The sequence below is a fragment of the Microtus oregoni genome, unplaced genomic scaffold (genome assembly GCF_018167655.1).
Source record: "Microtus oregoni isolate MIOR12 unplaced genomic scaffold, Mior012 000005F_ref0000423, whole genome shotgun sequence".
Taxonomy (NCBI): domain Eukaryota; kingdom Metazoa; phylum Chordata; class Mammalia; order Rodentia; family Cricetidae; genus Microtus; species Microtus oregoni.
Window position 1 is genome coordinate 35482496 of NW_024543064.1, and position 17825 is coordinate 35500320.

The following is a 17825-nucleotide window of genomic DNA, read 5'->3' on the forward strand; positions in this document are numbered from 1 at the left end:
TTTGAGTCAAGTCGGTTTTCATAGCAAGATGCTAAGAGCTCCCCATGGTAATCCACTTCCAGCATTCAGGAGGCTGAGGCAGGAGGATCGCCATAGATTCCAGGTCAACTTGGTCTACAAAGTGAGTTCCAGGACAGCCAAGATTATAAAGTGAAACCTGCTCTCAGAAACAAAATTAGTTTGGTGGGTTTTTTCCTTATTTAAAAACAAGCAAGCAGATGTTTTCTCACCGGTTTCTGACCCTTTTCTGTTCTCATTTATTCTTCATAGGTGATCTTATCCACTCGTGATCTCTATTATTGTCCTGTTAGGAACTAATCTTTTTGTACACTGTGAAGATGTGTCTTTACCAAGACGCCTTCTCATTGGTTTAATAAAAGGTTGACTGATCAATAGCTAGGTAGGAAGAGGTTAGGTGAGAAAGCCAAAGTAAGAGGATGCTGGGAATAAAGGCGGAGTCTCGGGAGTTGCCAGCCAGAAACAGAGGAAGCAGGAAAGCAACATGGGCAGAATAAAAGTAATAAAGACATGAGGAAGAAAATAATTTTTAAAATGGATTGGCTTGAGATATAAGAGCTAGTGGAACAAGCCTGAGCTATTGGCCAAGCTTTTGTAATTAATAATAAGTCTCTGTGTGGTTATTTGGGAGCTGGCAGTCCCAACAAGAAATTCCACCTATATTGTCCGGTGTCACAAACTCATAAGTGCAGTCCTCATTTCTCTCCTGAGCTTTAGCTCCTATGTCAGCCTGCTTGCTGCATCTCTCCATAGAACCCACAGTTCCACAGCTACTGTACTGGTCATATCCATTTGTTCTCAGATTCTTTTAGGTTCCCTTGTTTGGTAAATTGCATCAGGCCATATAGCTGGGACTCACCTTGTCTTTTTCCAGTGATGTTAGTTGTAATCAACTTTCATGATAGTTGAAATAATTTGTGTTTTTTAAATAATATTAAGTACCATTTGAAATGAATGAATTATTCAGTTACCCAATTCTTTCAATGGCACCTGTTGTGATCAAATTCTCTCTAACAAGCCACTCCAGGTCCTTTCAGTTGTTTGTTTGTTTGTTTTGTTTTGTTTTTTGGTCTCTAGCTAGTCTCCTTGACTCAGAGTTTTACTTCTCCAGTTTTCCTTGCTCCTTGAAAAGTCCGGGCGGTGGTGGCGCACGCCTTTAACCCCAGCACTCGGGAGGCAGAGGCAGGCGGATCTCTGTGAGTTCGAGACCAGCCTGGTCTACAAGAGCTAGTTCCAGGACAGGCTCCAAAACCACAGAGAAACCCTGTCTCGAAAAACCAAAAAAAAAAAAAAAAAAAAAAAAAAAGAAAAGAAAAGTCCAGAGTAAGGTGGGGCAGTGGCTGTGCAGACCTTTAATCCCAGAATTTGAGTAGCAGAGGCTGGCAGGTCTCTGAGTTCAAGGCCAGCCTGGTTTACAGAGTGAAATCCAGGATAGCCAAGGTCACACAAAGAGAAACACTGAGAGCTCAAATATCATCTCCATCTAAAAGCACAAAGCAGAGAGAACTAACTGGGAATGACTTGGCTGCTTTGAAACCCTAAGGCTGACCCCCAATGACACACCTCCTCCAAGGTCACACCTCTTAATCCTTCCCAAATACTTCCACTAATTGAGAACCAATATTTCAAATATATGAACCTATGGGGATCATTCTTATTTAAGCCTCCACAAAAATCATGGGTCAAGTAATACTAAGAAGAGGTGAGTTATGATGGTATATACTCGTGATTCCTGACACCTGGAAGTAACAGGCAGGATCAAGTTCAAGGTCCTCCTCAGCTCTGCAACCTGGGCCATATGAGACTGTGTCTCAAAGAAAGTAAGTCCGTATATTTGAGCCTGGTTCAGTGGCATAAATCTTTAATCTGAGCACTAGGGAGGCATAAGCAGACAGATCATTGAGTTCAAGGCCTCAAAAAGAAATCCATATATTCATAAGAAGTCAGTATATAATACTTAAATTTAGCCAAATGGGGTTGCACACCTTTGATCCCAGCACTTGGGGGACAGAGGCAGGCCGATTTCTGAGTTTGAGGCCAGCCTAGTCTACAAAGTGAGTTGCAGGACAGTCAGTGATACACAGAGAAACCCTGTGTAAAACCAAAATAATAATAATAAATAAATGTAGAATGAGTGGTAGAAGATAGTTTAGAATTATGGATGGTTGAACCAGAGAGACGGCTTAGCAGTTAAGAGTACAGATTGCTCTTACAGTAGGACCTAAATTCAGTTACCAACACCTGTATTGGATGGCTCACTATTGACAGTAACTACAACTCCAGGGGATCCAAGGCCCTCTTCTGACCTCAGGGGGAATCTGTACTTATGTGTATATTTCCACACAAAGACACATACATGTAGGAAATTAATAAGTAGAATCTAGAATTATCAGTAGTTAAGCACACACACACTACAAACGACAAACTGAGAGTGGGCTGCCTTTGGGAAGTGAGCCCCCAGGTCTGAAAGAGCAGAGGGAAGGGGCGCATTTCATTGTAAATATTCCCGTAATGCTGGGACAAAACAGTTTTTCATGGCCACTCCTTACCTGTAGAATTAAGTCCAAACAGCTTATAAATATACCCTTGTTACTACTCAGTGTGGTCCTCAGAGCAGGAGCATGCCATCCCCTGTAGCATCCTAGAAATGCGGACTCTTGGGGCTGGAGATGGCTCAGCAGGTAATAACACATAACCGCTCTGAGAGAGGACCTCGGTTCAGTTCCCAGCACCCGTTTTGCACAGCTCACAACTGCTAAATCCAATTCCCAGGGATCTGATCCGATGCCCTGCTGTGGCCTCTAGGCACCTGTACTCCTGTGCATATACTCAACTTATGCGAACATGTACATCTAAGTAAAATAGAAAATAAATCTTTTGAATAGGACTTTAATCCCTGTACTGTTGAGGCAGTGGTAAGTACGTCTCTGTGAGTTTCAAGGTCACCTACCTTACATAGCAAGTTCCAGGCCAGATAGAACCAGCAAGAACCTTTCTGCCCCTCACTCCCCTCAAAAAAGGGCAATGCAGTATCTAAGGCCCTAACTTCAAGAGGTCTTCAGATGACCCATATTTAGTTAAGTTTAAGAAGCACCTCTTTTTTTTTTTTTTTTTTTTTTTTTTTTTTTTTTTGCAAGACCCTGTAAGCGCAAGAGCAAGACCGTGACCGTGGGGGGATCCCTTGAATTTTAATAATGGTTTCTTTTCAATGGCCAGGGGAATTGCCCTTCTATTACTCCTTCAGTCTGATTTCTGAGCACTGGGAGGTGTCTGTGAGCTGGGCAGCTATATTCTAACTCCTGTAACCGACACAGTTATTAGCAGAAAGACTTCCAAACCCTCTGCAGTCCTTTTAATTCTGACTGAGGCTGTGTACTTTTCATTCAGCAAACATCTTTTTAGCTGTCTGCTGTGCGTTTAGCTGGCGTCAACGTAATGAGAAGGCACTGAGCTTCCTTTGAGGTCTTCAGTTCCAAATCCAGTCGCATGCCATCCACGGCTAGAAGTTGTGTGCGCAACACTCGGTTATCTTTCTCTACCCGACTGCGCGGCTTTTCTGAGCGTTACGGCGCCCTCCTCCTGCCCCCAGCGCGGCGCAGGCGGGGACCCACCGGTTTCGCTCCGCGTTCGCGGCAGAGAAGGGAGGACCCTAGGGAACTGGACCTCCGCGTCTGGTCGCCCAGCCCTATTTTGGCTTGGGCCCACATGGAGGGGACTGCAGAGTCCCAGACGCCTGACTTGCGGGACGTGGAGGGCAAGGTGGGCAGGAAGACCCCGGAAGGGCTGCTCCGCGGGCTGCGAGGCGAGTGGGAGCTGGGAACCTCTGGGGACCTGCTGCTCCCTGGGGCACCCAGCACCGGCCACAGCCTGGGGGACAAGATCATGGCGCTGAGGATGGAGCTGGTGAGTGTGGGTGCTATAGGCCACGGGGACAGGGACGGGGTCCTCAGCATAAGGCCATTTGTAGGGATAGGCTCAGGTTCCTGGAGTTAGGCTACAGAAGAGGGAGGAGGGTCCCTCCTAGATCAATCCATATACCCTAGGTTGAAAGTGGAGAGAAGTGACGTCTCATTGCATGACCTCTCACTCCCAAGGGTGAGTGAAGGGTTGAGAGTGCCTGGGAACTGGTGTAGGAGGCACAGCTCTTGGAACTTTTCCCTGCCCAATAATCGGGAGGAGGGAGGCCAGGGCTAAGTAGTACAAAAAACTTAGTTCAGTGCAAATTCTTCCCATCGGCATTCGGGGCCGTCAATTTCCTAATACCCCATTATAAGACAACTGTTTTCTATCCACTCCTTTGGCAAACTGGGGAAAGGTTTCATTCCTAAGGCCCCAGGGTGTTTTGAAACTGCCTGCTTTAGGGGCACACTAAAAACATGTCTCTTTCCTCAGCATCCCACCAGCATGGTATTAAACATTCAAAGACCTTAACAGAGTCAGCAACAGAGTAGCAACACACAGTTCGAGTTGGTCCTTCACCCGGGATTCAGTCTCCTTTCAGACTCCTGGGGGGAGGGGAGGAAACAGCAGCACCCCGCCTTCCCTGGAGCTGTTGGTCCAGATTCTGAGCCAAAAGGGCAGCTGGGCCCCAGCGGGCTCCCCCAGGGCCCTGGTTCCGGTGAAACAGATGAATTACACCTGCCGCCACTCTGCAGCCAGTTCTGGGGAACTGAGGAATTGCCGGCTCCTCCTGGGCTCAGAACCAGAAGCTGTGACGGTGCCAGTTAATAGGTCTTCCTGGGGCCCCACTGTGTGCCCAACCTTGTGTCGAGCAGATCTGGATGGGTGGAAGGAGAGACACGGTCTACTTCTAAGGCCAGCCCAGGGCTCTCGTTCTATGCTAAGAGAGCCTCCTGGGATGAGGATCAGAGAGGATCCCAGGGGGCAGAATATGAAGGCCAAGTGTGTGCTTGGTCTTGAAGGTTGTAGTTGAATGCCAAATTCTCCAGAGCAGGGCTGACTGTACTTACCTCTGAATGCAAACTGTTCAAGGCATAGCGAAAGCCTACCTACTTTGTCCTTTGAAAACTACGTTGTTTTGTTTCGGTGTTTTGAGCTCAGGCTGACCCCCAAACACATATTCCTCATGTCTCACTCAGTCTCTTGAGTGCCGGGATTATGAGCATGTGCCACCATACCCAGCTAGAAATTAAATTATACTGGGAATATAAGCCATGTATCAGTGCCCAGCGTGATACATGATATTTTTCTCTTTAAAGAAATTTAAGAAAATTTATGTGTAGGAATATTTGCCTGCGTGAATGTGTGTGTAGCACGTGCATGCCTGTTGCCCATGAAGGTTAGAGAGCATCAAATCCCTTGGAATTGGAGTTACGGATGGTTCTGAGCCACTGTGTGGGTGCTGGGAACCTAACCTGGATCCTCTGCAAGAACCAGCGCTCCTGACTTCTAAGCTGTCTCTCCTGTGCCATCCCCCCCTTGAGGTGCTGAACCTAGGGCTTTGCACACACAGGGCGAGTGCTGTGCAGCTGAGCTGTACCACTCTTCCTCCTCGCTACCCCCTCGTGCTCAGCTAGAGGAGCGCTATTTTATATATGAACTGAAGTAGTTGCCCACGGTCACTCATAAAGTCAAGATTTGAGCCCAGATCATTTGACCACATTGATCATGAAAACCTGTTTTGTGCCGACACTTTAAACACATTTCACGTCATTGAAATGAGAAAAGTTTCAAATGTTCGTGGGCTTGCTTCTCATGCAGGAAATCTGGAGGCAGGCCTAACCTCTGACTCTCATTCTTTAGAAACTCTAGGGAAGTATATTTGTTTTTTTTTAATATTTATTTATTTGGGTTTTTTTTTTTTCAAGACAGGGTTTCTCTGTAGCTTTGGTGCCTGTCCCGGAACTAGCTCTTGTAGATCAGGCTGGCCTCGAACTCCCAGAGATTCGCCTGCCTCTGCCTCCCGAGTGCACGATTAAAGGCGTGTGCTACCACCGTCCGGCATTATTTATTTGTTATTGACAGTGTTCTGTCTGCATGTTTGCCCGAGAGGGCACCAGATCTCATTATAGGCGGTTGTGAGTCACCATTTGGTTGCTGGGAATTGAACTCAGGACCACTGGAAAAGCAATCAGTGCTCTTAACCTCTGAGCCATCTCTCCAGTTCCTTAATTCCTTGCTTTAACTTTTGGTCTATCTGATCTAGGGTCTGAGGCTTCCCATGGACAGTGTTTTGGAGACTGGAAGAGGGAAAAGATCCATGTCAGGCTCCTCTCTTCCTCCTCAGGCCGGGAGAGCACTGATTTCTTCCTGTATTCTGTTCTAACCACGGTTTACTGAAGCACAAGGGCGGAGCAGGAGATTTGAGGCCAGGAAGGCTGAACTGACCAAAGCCATCTAAGGTCTGTCCTTCACTTGCCCCCTCTCTCTGCTCTCCTCAGTAGGAGCAGAGGCTTGCCCTTCAGGCCAAGGTCAGTGCTACTTTTAGCTTTCTACTCTCCTGTAGTTCCCTAGTCTGAAGCTGAGTGAGGGAAGAGCCAGGCTGAGATGTGTGGGAATGGCAAGCAATGGCAACCCCTCCGTCTACCCAAAGAGGTGTTGCTATGAGAAGCCACCTCCACGCGCAGTTGGTGAGAAAACATTAGTCAAGGATGGGGGAAAGGCATGAGTTCAAACCTTGTCTCCACTTCTGATGTATTGTGTGGTCTTAAGAAGGGTCCTGTCTCTTCCTTGTCCTTATGGTTTTTTGTCCTTTGATGGAGGAAATAAGGGAGTAATTGTGGAACTAGACAACTGTTAAGGACTTTTATTTTAGTCACAATAGTTAATCCCAACAGTCAGTTACCAGGGATCTAGAAATGGGTCTTCAGGCTTTTAACCTGAGACCTAATTTGGGTTGAGCAAAGAGGGAGCCCTGCCCAGGACACCTGGGCTGGGCAGAATCTGATCTACATAGGGGGAGGAGAAGGGAGCCTCCAGGGGAAAGCGTTGGGTGGCCTCTATTTATCTTCTGCTCTGTTTCCAAAGAGATGGCATGAAATGAGTGTTTCTTTTTCTGGTGAGAAAGCCTTTTGCTTCTATTCTGGGGGGATGATGTTGTCACAGTCAGGGAATCCCACTGTCGCAGGATTAAAGAATCTGGTGCTCCTGTTGGTTTCCTAAGCAACACAGTAAACTCAGCCCCTTGAGAATCACAGAGCTGAACGACAGGTGCTCGGTGCAACCTTAGGCAGAAAACCTGCAATGAGTTGGGCGGGAACTGCTCTGAGGGAGCTGATGACCTGGGATGGGGAAGGAGGAGACAGACTGGGGCTTGTGCAGGAAGAGAAATGCTGTGGGGAGCTAGGCATGGAGAGTGCTTGCTTGCCTTGTATGCAAAAAGCCCTGAGTGGAATCCTAAGAACTACATAAAAACTGGGTGCGGTGTGACATGGCTGTAATCCTAGCACACAGGTGAGGCAGCAGGATCAGAAGTTCAAGAAAAAACATGCTGCTGGGCCTGCCACCCAGAAGAGCTGACCTGGAGTGATGTGGTATCAAATGTCCTCCATTTAGAATCAGAGGACAGTACATCCTCTGGCTGGAATGCTTCTCCCCACTGGTCAAGTCCATGTCTCTCAAGCTCATGTCTCTTGTCTAGGTTTGTGTTAAGGCTCTCCAGGTACTCACAAGCCTCTGAAGCATTGTTTTCTCTACCATTTGCCACACGGAATGAAAAATATATAGCTTTATTACTTTTCTTCTGTGTTCGAGTGTTTTCAATGTTTATGTGTATGTGTGGACTACATGCGTGACTGATGCCTGCAGAGGTCATAAGAGGGCTTCATATCCCCTGGAACTGGAGTTAAGGATCGTTATTAGCTTACCACGTGGGTGCTGGGAATCGAACCCTGGTCTTCAAGAAGTGAAGCCATTCATTGTGGCATACGCCTTTAATCCTAGCACTGGGGAGGCAGAGGCAGGTGCTCTGCTAAGTCATCTTGCTGGCCCTCCAAGTCCTTTTTAAAAATATCTTTTTTTTTTCTCCTTAGCATAGCCGGATGGTGGTGACACATGCCTTTAATCCCAGCACTTGGGAGGCAGAGGCTGAGATAGGGTTTTTCTGTTTAACAGTCCTGGCTGTCCTGGAACTCGCTTTGTAGATCAGGCTGAACTCGAACTTACTGAGATCCACCTGTCTATGCCTCCCAAGAGCTGGTATTAAAGGTGTGAGCCACCACCAGCTGACTAAAATATCTTTTTATTATGAGACAAAACAATTATCTGGAATGTGCTTGAATTTGCAATCCTGCCTTCACCTCTTCATTAGCTGGGATTACAAATTTGTGCCACCAGGCCTATTTCTATATGAATGTATTAATTTGGTTAAAAGTTTAAATAAGTGTTGGAGAGATGGCTCAATGGTTAAGGGCACTGACTGCTCTTCCAGAGTTCCTGAGTTCAATTCCCAGCAACCACATGGTGGCTCACACCCATCTGTAATGAGATCTGGTGCCCTCTTCTGGTCTGGCATGCAGACATACATGCAGACAGAACAAAATAAATATTTAAAAAATGTTAAACTAAATAAATCTAAGTTTACAAGCAATAATATACCAGGACTCAGGAGAGATGGACAAGGGTCATAATATAACAGGCATCTACTGATATGTTTATTCTTTCTGAACACTGCAAAGCGTAGAGGCAGGTTCAGACTTGTGCTTGAGAAAGGTTAACTCAGTACACTTGAGGTGGGAGGGACCTCTGGAGGTTACACTGTAGTTCACACTTCTGGAAGACTAAAGGGAAACTAAAGGCCCCAAATCCCCAGCATTGGGATTCTGACCCTGAGCTCTACCTAGCCCTTCTCCCCATTGGGCCTTGTCACCAAGCGAACCAAGTTAGCACCCTCTTGATTCCTTAGTTCCCATCTCCTTTTGGCCCAAACTGTTTCCCAGCTGACACCTTAGGAGAGCTAGCCTTTGGTTTCTAAGTTACACTTGTGAGTCTAGATTGGTAGAATAGTTTACTGTTGTTTAACTCTGGCACCGTGGCTGTGCCTTAACCTACTGCTACTTCAGCCAGCAATTGCAGCTCCACAGTTACTGCTACTCAGGCCACAGCCTGATGTCCCACTAGGCTCTGTGGCTACTGCTAAAGGTACTCTTAACTAAATCTTTATCATTCTCTTTATAAATAAAACTCAAGATTCAAAGACTGGGGTGAAAACCTTTTAACTCAGAGAGACTGGGTCACAACGACCTAACCTTTTTTTACTGGTATCTCCAAAAGACCCATGCTTCCACTCTGACAAACCATAAAAAACTGGGCCACTCCAAATCCCTCCCTACTGCTTCCTGTGTCTCTCTGTCTCTCCTGGATGCCCTCTGATGCTCTGTGATTACTTTCTGTCAACCAGATGCTAACTCAGTCTCCTGACCCAAGGTTAATTTTATTTAATCAGCGCAAATGAAAATTCAGGGTTCACAGTATGACGGAATATACCCCAACAGCTTACCTTGAATAGGAAGTTTGAAGCCCAGTAGAGTGGATTTTGGATTCGTGTGTGTGTGTGTGTGTGTGTGTGTGTTTGCGTGCGCGCTCGCACGCATGTGTGTGTTGTGTTGGAGACTGGACGTGCTAAGCAGGTACTCTGCATTAACCTTAACTCTGGATTTGTTAGTTTTGTGTTTGTTTTGTTTTTCTTCAGTGAAGAGTTTTACTGAGATAAAGGAAATGGAGGAAGGAAGAGAATGGGATAGAGAGACTGAGAAAGACAGAGAGATGCCGAGAGAAGAGAAAGAAGAGAGACAGTGATTTACTAGTTCTTTTTTTTTAATGTTTATTTATTTATTTATTATGTATACAATATTCTGTTTTGCGTGTATGCCTGCAGGCCAGAAGAGGGCACCAGACCTCATTACAGATGGTTGTGAGCCACCATGTGGTTGCTGGGAATTGAACTCAGGACCTTTAGAAGAGCAGGCAGTGTTCTTAACCTCTGAGCCATCTCTCCAGCCCCAATTTACTAGTTCTTACGCTAGCCTCAAACGCCTTTAAAGTTTTAAAAGTATTTATTTTTATTCATGTGTTTATGCATGTTTGTATCAAGGTCAGAAGACGGGACGGGATTTTTTGGAGCTGTCGTTTAGAGGAGGCTATGAGCCACCTCATATGGAACCAAGCTCCAGCCCTCTGCAAGGCTTAACCATGAGTCATGTCTCTGGCCTCTGGCCTCAAACTCTTGTTCCTCCTACCTCAGCCTCTTTATTTTGTCCATTTTTTTTTTTGATTTTTTGTTTTGTTTCTTGAGACAGGGTTTCATTGTGTAGCCCTGGCTGTCCTGGAACCAGGCTGCCTGCCTCTGCCTCCCAAGTGTTTCCTCTGCTTCTTAGGTGCTAGACCATCACAACCAGTTTTGTTTTATTTTCTTTCATTAATTTTAAAACAGGGTCTCACGAAGCACAGGATGGTCTTGAACTGCTGACATAGCTGAGAATGACCTAGAACTTCTGATCCTCCTGCTTCCATCTCCTGAGTGCCTGGATTACAAAACTACATCACTATACCTACTTTACTGGGTGCTAAGGAACCCAGAGCTTAGTGCCTGCTAGGCAAGTGTTCTTCCCACTGAGCTGTGTCTGCAGCCCCCGAGCCTCATATTTTAATATTTAAGTACGTGCCTGACAGCATTTCAGGAACCCTTGCTCCCGGGCTGTGAAGTGGGTGATGGCTTGCTTATTTATTTATTGTTTATTTATTATTTAATTTATTTATTTATTTATTATTTATATTATTTATTTATTTATTGTTTGTTTGTTTGTTTGAGATAGGGTTTCTCTGTGTAACCCTGGTTTGGCTGTCCTAGAACTCACTCTGTAGAATAGGCTGGTCTCGAACTCACAGAGATCCATCTGTCTCTGCCTCCCAAGTGATGGGATTAAAGGTGTGTGCCACCTCCACCTGGCTGTCTGTCCAGGTTTACTAAAATTGACACGTAGCTGACTGGACCGCAAGGCCAGAGAAACACCTGGGAAACTCACAGCTTAGAACCGGGAACTAATTTCTCTTCTCACTTCTTCAGACTTACCTTCGAGCTATCGACGTGAAGATCCTGCAGCAGCTGGTGACCCTGAACGAGGGCATCGAGGCCGTTCGTTGGCTGTTGGAGGAGCGGGGAACACTGACCAGCCATTGCAGCAGTCTCACCAGCAGCCAGTATAGCCTGACAGGTGGAAGCCCAGGCCGCTCAAGGCGGGGCAGTTGGGACAGCCTGCCAGATACCAGCTCAACTGACCGGCTGGATAGTGTCTCTATTGGCAGTTTCTTGGACACTGTGGCCCCCAAAGAGCTGGATGAACAAGGACCCCCTGGGCCTTCCTGTCTTGAGATTGACTGGGCAAAGGTTATACCCAGTGAAGCCAAGACTGAGGTGGACGTAACATCCACCAAGCTAGGGAGCTTAACGGCTCCTTGGAAGCTCCCAGGAGACGAGCTGCAAGGTGGACCACCTGAGCTATCGGAGGATGACAATGTTAAGCAGGGCTTTGAGGCTCACTGGTTCTGGGGACAGTGCCAGGATGATGTGACCTTCTTGTAACAACTTCCCTACCTATTTGTGCTTTGTGGCTCTTTCAGCTTGTGGCCCAAGTCTCTCTCAGTTTTCCCTCAACCTCCGACTAGACAGAAGCTATACTGAAATCACTTACCACAGGAGCCTGGCTTCTCTCTCTGCTCCCTGGGGAGCCTTTGCATTTATCCCTCAATTATTGGGTCCCTGGAGCTATTTCCATAGAGATATTGACTCTAGAGAACTAGCCGGTGGCTCCTGATGTAAGGGTATCCCACATCCTTCCCCAGTGAGGTGAAGGTTTATGAAATTAGGGCTTCTAGGACATCACTGAAGAAGAGATGGGGGAAATAATCTCCTCATCCAAACCCTGGGAGGCTGGGATGCCTCATAAAAGATGGAGAATTGGGGAAGGGCGTTCAGGACCAAACCTCCATGGATTGGCTCTCCTCCATGCCTTTGGAGTTGGGAGAGGAACCCTTTGCTGTCTGCTGAGTGATGTCATTTCCTTTCATGGTACAGGGAAGAGTGCTTCCTCTATAGCAGTCCTGGTTGGTGTGTCATAGGTCTGTATGGAGGGTTCCTGAGTCCCTGTTGTCCTGCCATTGCCTCCTGCGAGAGGAAACACATCACTCTTGCTGCAGATGTCTGTGCTGCTTTTATCAGGTTCTTCCTTTTCAAACATGGTGTTTTCACCCCTGTTTGGTGCTGTAATGATATTCTTACCGGGTGGTGAGAAACTCAGAGGCCTCCACCTCGGCTCTCAAATCTGCTTAGCTCACTTTCCTGGAGACCCTGTCTGGCCCTGGCCCTGTTTCTTACCTCCAGATCCATCTGCCAGGAGTTTAGCTGGAGCGTCTTCACGTCTCAGTGTCTTCTTTCGGCCTCTGCATTTTTATGTGCCTCTCGTCCCATTGTTGTTTGGAAATAAGGAGAGTGGATTCTCAAGGTTCTGGGGACACTCTCAGATGGCGGGATGATCTTGTTATCTCTGACTCTGCTCACCCTTCCCTCATCCTGGCCAGCTTCCACCATTTGATCATAAGAATGCCTTTCTCAAGTTGAAACACAAGGAATCCCCTTGTTTGAGCTACAGTGTGGGGGTGTGGCAGGAAAAGACAGAGGCCCTGTGGTTCCTGGGCCTCATTGCGGGGAATAGACTGGAAAGTACTTTAGGGCAAGCCTGTGACTCCTGGACTTGAGGGGTAATTGGTGCTGCTGGATCCCAAGACCCTAGCTAAGTACACTGGTGAAGAAATTCAGGGAAATCGCCATTCTGGGCCTCAAGGAAAGGGCAGGCCCAGAGAAGGGGTGGCAAATGCCGTGATTTATACCTAAGTAAGCTGGGCACTCAGAAGGCAGAGGCAGGCGGATCTCTATGAATTCCAAGCCGGCCAAAGATATATACATAGTTAGACCTAGTCTCAAAAAGCAATCAGAGCCGGCTGGTGGTGACTCATACCTTTAATCCCAGCATTTGGGAGGCAGATCTCTGTGAGTTTGTGGCTAGCCTGGTCTACAGAGCGAGTTCCAAGGCAGCCAGGGCTACACAGAAAAACACTGTCTCCAAAAACCAAAACCCAAACCAATAAAACAAAAACAAAGAAACCAGAGTGACTTCTTGGAGATTAGCCCTTTGAGTCCCAGGTAGCTGCTCTGTCTTTCCAGGGCCCCGAAACTGGATTATACTGGAGGGGAAAGGGCGATCTTTGTTCAGGGGACCCTCCTGAGTTGGAGGAGTCTTCCCCAAAACAGTCTTTTTCTGCTTTCCAGAAATTTCATTTTGGGGAAAGGAAAGTAACCATGTTGATTGTGCCCTCTCTCCTGTCTCCCCAGCCCAAACACCTCAATAGTTTCATAGCTACAGCAGTTCGGCCTCTGGCTTTCCTATCTATAGACCTCTCCTCCCATGCCCTCAAAGTGATGGCTATGTCTACAGTGACCTCAGATTCTTTTCCACTGTAGCTGGACTTCCTCACTGTGCCCCAAAGTTCTGGGACTCCTACTTTCTTTTCCTCAGACTGGAATTTCAGATGCCTTGTCTCATTCCACACTCTGAGCCATCTATAGTGTTCCTTGGACAACCAACCACCTTTCCTCATTGAAGATACTGTATTCTGTTTCTGAGTTACATTTCATCAGCTATAAATTTAGGAGCTGAAGAGGTTGCCTGCCTCCTTGTGGCCATTATGCAACATTGCTGGAGTTGCTGGGTGAAATCTCCAAGTTTAAATGAAATTCGATCTAGCCTTTTGAGAGGTGGCATAGATTTGCCCAGTTCTGCCTGTTGTGAAACTGTAGCAATGGCCTTGGTAGAGAACCTACTGCCCAGCCTACAAACCACCTCCATCTATAGTCACACTGCCCAGCCTGCAAACCCACAGCTCCATCTGTAGTCACACTGCCCAGCCTGCAAACCACCTCCATCTGTAGTCACACTGCCCAGCCTGCAAACCACCTCCATCTGTAGTCACACTGCCCAGCCTGCAAACCACCTCCATCTGTAGTCACACTGCCCAGCCTGCAAACCCACAGCTCCATCTGTAGTCACACTGCCCAGTCAACACCCCAATGCCCAAAGGAACTGAAAACTATTTTCCTCATTGTAAGATCTGAGACTGAGACCTACCTGGGTATGGTGGCACACCCCTGGCCTGTAATCCCAGCACTTGACAGGTGGATACAGATTAGGGGTTCAAAGTCATCTTCAACTACATAGCTAGCCTGGAACTTGTGGGCAATCCTTCTGCCTCAGCTTCTTGAGTGCTGTAATTAGAAGTGTGAGCCACCACACTTGGGTTTGGATATCCTGTCTTAATACCTTTAGACTCTAGTTCATCATCTGAAGAATCCAAGAGTCACAGAAAATGTATCCCTGGTCTTTCCTACATGCCTCTAGGCTGCCTGGATGAGGCCTGGTTGTCTTATTAGCGTCAACTTTTATGACTATAAATAGGAGCCGTTTGGGAGCTCAGAGAAGTGAGAGATGCAGAGACACAAGAAGAAAGGGAAGCAGGGTGAAAGTCTGATCTCCAAACTCAATGCCAAGATGGTAGCTGGGGAAACAGAATCTGGGAGGGGGAAGATGGGTCTGTCCAGGGGACCCGAGACCATTGGAGAGGTCAGGTGTTGTGTTTCAAGGGAGCTGGGGGAGGTTAGGCTAAACCTTAGGTTGAATGGAAGAAGCTGAGTGGCAGTTTCAGTTAGAAATATTTGTGGTTACAGTGAGCACAAGCGCATTGTGGTTATGGTGCCAGGTTCATGCTGAGTATTCAATTGCACCCATTCAAAGAATAAAGAATGTGTGTGGGCCCACAGGGAAATGTAATGCATAAAAAGAAAATTAACCTGGTTTATACATTAAGCATTTTAAAACATGGTTTCTTAATCCTATAAACAGCCCCTTGTTACCAACATATTGTTGAATAGAAATTTGCTAATTTCAGATCGGTAACAAATGAGTCATGGTGCACATCAAAGTCAGTGTGATTGTAAGGTCTTCCGTGAAATCCGTGCCTCCCCACTAAGCCCTCACAGCCACTCTTTTCTTACTCTCCTAGGAGATCAGCAGTGTCTTGGTTTGCTGTTGCTGATGTAATGGATTACCACAAATTCTAGTGGCTTAACAGCCAGTTAGGCTGGGCATGCTGGCACATGTTGGCAATCCGAGCCCTCGGGGGGCTGGGGCAGGAAGGTTTGAGGCCAGTCTCAGAAAAGGAATCAGACTTGGGTGGGAGGAGGGCTTCTTCAGGCTGGGTCCCTGACAGTCTCTCCTTTCCAGGACCACTGTGGCCTGCTCCTCCAGGCAGAGGTAATTACATTCCCAACAGACTAAACCAGGCTCTCCCTGGGACTCACACACATCTCCTTTTTAAATGTTTTTTTATTCCTTAGTGGTTAATTATCGCTGATTCTGGATCCATATTTTTCTTTTTTTAGTTCCTGATCCCAGTCTCAATCTTCTCTTGGACATAGGCATACACTCAAATGTGTCAACATATGTTTGGAAATGTATCTTTAAGTATATATGTGTATGTGTATAATATGATTGTAGGCTTTTACATGTTTATTATGTATATATAGTGTACTTTGATAGTAAAGTAACTTCTCTAATGACTTGCTCTTATATTTCCATGACTTAACACAATCTAAGACTTATTTGTCAGTAATTTCACGGAGTATGGATATTTCTGGTTGGAAGCTCTCCTCCTCCCTGCCCATGTTAGTCCCCACACTCCGTCCAGTTTCAGATGGTGATATCCTGACTCCTGCACCATACACTTTCCCGCCAACTTTTAAACCAAGTTGTTTTGCCATCCACTGATGATCCTTTTATTTCACTGGGATTACAAAACTATCATTTCCTGACATTATTAGTATACCTTTATTTATTAGCTCTAACTCTGTACAGAAAAACTTCATAGCTCAGGACCATTTAGCTACCCTGAAATAAAGTTCATACCAGAATGATAAGACAGGTGTTTATGTGTCTTTCATTCCCCATCCCAACCCCCTTCTTTTCTTGAGAGAGTCTCACATAGCCAAGACCGGACTTCAACTCACTATATAGCTAAGGCTGATCCTCAACTCATGATCTTGCTTCTATCTTCCAAGTACTGGGATTATAGGCCTACACCACGATACCTGGTGTTACAAAAATAAACAAAACCCAAACAGGGTCTCACTGTGTGGTCCAGGTTAGCCTGGAGCTCAAGGATCCTCCTGCCTCAGACTCCCGACGCTAGGAGTCCACTACCATGCCTTTTTCCATGTCATTTTCGAAGTAGTAATGGTGTTCCTTTAATTTGTTTTGGTTTATTCTCTCTCTCTCTCTTTGGTTTTTTGAGACAGGGTTTCTCTGTATAGCCCTGGATTTCCTGAAACTTGCACTGTAGACCGGGCTAGTCTCAAACTCACAGAGATCTGCCTGTCTCTGATTCCTGATGCTGGGATTGAAGGCGTGTGTTACCACCTCCTGGCTATTCTCTCTCGCTCTTTAAAATTTATTTATTTGTGTGTATTGGTATTTTGCCTGCATGTATATCTGTGTGATGTTGCCAGATCCCCTGGAACTGGAGTTACAGATGGTTGTGAGCTGCCATGTGGGTGCAGGGAACTGGACCTGGGTCCTCTGGAATAGCAGCCAGTGCTCTTAACCTCTGACCCATCTCTTCAGCCCCTATTCTTTTAAATTTACCGGTATGGATCTGTACTTGTAGATGTCTTTCAATTATTTGCAGTCTTTTTATTATATAAAATATAAAACATGGGGGGACTGGAGAGATGGCTCAGTGGTTGAGAGCACTGGCTGCTCTTCCAGAGGACTCAAGCTTGGTTCTTAGCACCTGTAGTAGCTCATAATCATCTGTAACTCCAGCTCCAGGGGATCAGATGGCTGCACTCATCTGCACTTACATGCACAGACCCACATACAAACACACACACCTATGCATAAGTAAAAAGAATGAAAGTTAAATTTTTTTTTTTTTAAACAGGGTTTTCTGTAACAGCCCTGTGTAACAGCCCTGGCTGTCCTGGAACTCACTTTGTAGACCAGGCTGGCCTTGAACTCAGAGATCTGCCTGCTTCTGCCTCCCAAGTGCGGGACTTAAAGGCCTGTGCCCCCACTGTCTGGCAAAAGTAAATTTTTTATTTTATTTTATTTTTTTAAATTTATTTATTTATTATGTGTACAACATTCTGCTTCCCACACACCAGTAGGGGGCGCCAGACCTCAATACAGATGGTTGTGAGCCATCATGTGGTTGCTGAGAATTGAACTCAGGACCTTCGGAAGAGCAGCCAGTGCTCCCAACCTCTGAGCCATCTCTCCAGCCCCAAAAGTAAATTTTTTTTTTTTTTTCCGAGACAGGGTTTCTCTGTAGCTTTAGAGGTTGTCCTGGAACTAGCTCTTGTAGACCAGGCTGGCCTCGAACTCACAGAGATTCACCTACCTCTGCCTCCCGAGTGCTGGGATTAAAGGCGTGCGCCACCACTGCCTGGCCCAGAAGTAAATTTTTTTTTTTTTAAAGATTTATTTATTAAGCATACAATGTACTGCTGGCAAGGTGGTTGTCAGTCACCATGTGGTTGCTGGGAATTGAACTCAGGACCTCTGGAAGAGCAGCCAGTGCTCTTACTTTCTGAGCCATCTCTCCAGCCCCAGAAGTAAATTTTTTAAAAAAATTATTTAATGTGCGTACATGTGTGCACTGTGTGACTGTATGTATGTGAAACGTGTATGCAGGTGGCCATGGTGACTGGAGGAAGGAATTAGATCTCCTGGAACTGGAGATAC

The 17825-nt window shown here is 46.3% G+C and overlaps 1 protein-coding gene across 2 annotated transcripts; it reads left to right on the top strand.

The window, feature by feature from the left end:
- Positions 1 to 3569: 3569 nt before the first annotated feature.
- On the top strand, positions 3570 to 15976 carry Lurap1 (leucine rich adaptor protein 1). 2 transcript variants are annotated; one of them, XM_041652897.1, is made up of 2 exons: positions 3570 to 3921; positions 11042 to 15976. In XM_041652897.1, the coding sequence occupies exons 1-2, from the start codon at positions 3724 to 3726 to the stop codon at positions 11555 to 11557; spliced, it is 714 nt and encodes a 237-aa protein (XP_041508831.1). In that variant the 5' UTR covers positions 3570 to 3723; the 3' UTR covers positions 11558 to 15976. The 2 variants fall into 2 exon arrangements, with proteins under 2 accessions (XP_041508831.1, XP_041508832.1); XM_041652898.1 differs by lacking the exon at positions 3570 to 3921 and adding an exon at positions 6537 to 6608.
- The last annotated feature ends 1849 nt before the right edge of the window (positions 15977 to 17825 follow it).

Bases quoted from the DNA above. Each gene is read 5' to 3' on its own strand.
- Lurap1 (XM_041652897.1), top strand. From the start codon at position 3,724: ATGGAGGGGACTGCAGAGTCCCAGACGCCTGACTTGCGGGACGTGGAG. The intron at 3,922-11,041 runs GTGAGTGTGGGT...TCACTTCTTCAG, and splicing joins TGGCGCTGAGGATGGAGCTG to ACTTACCTTCGAGCTATCGA.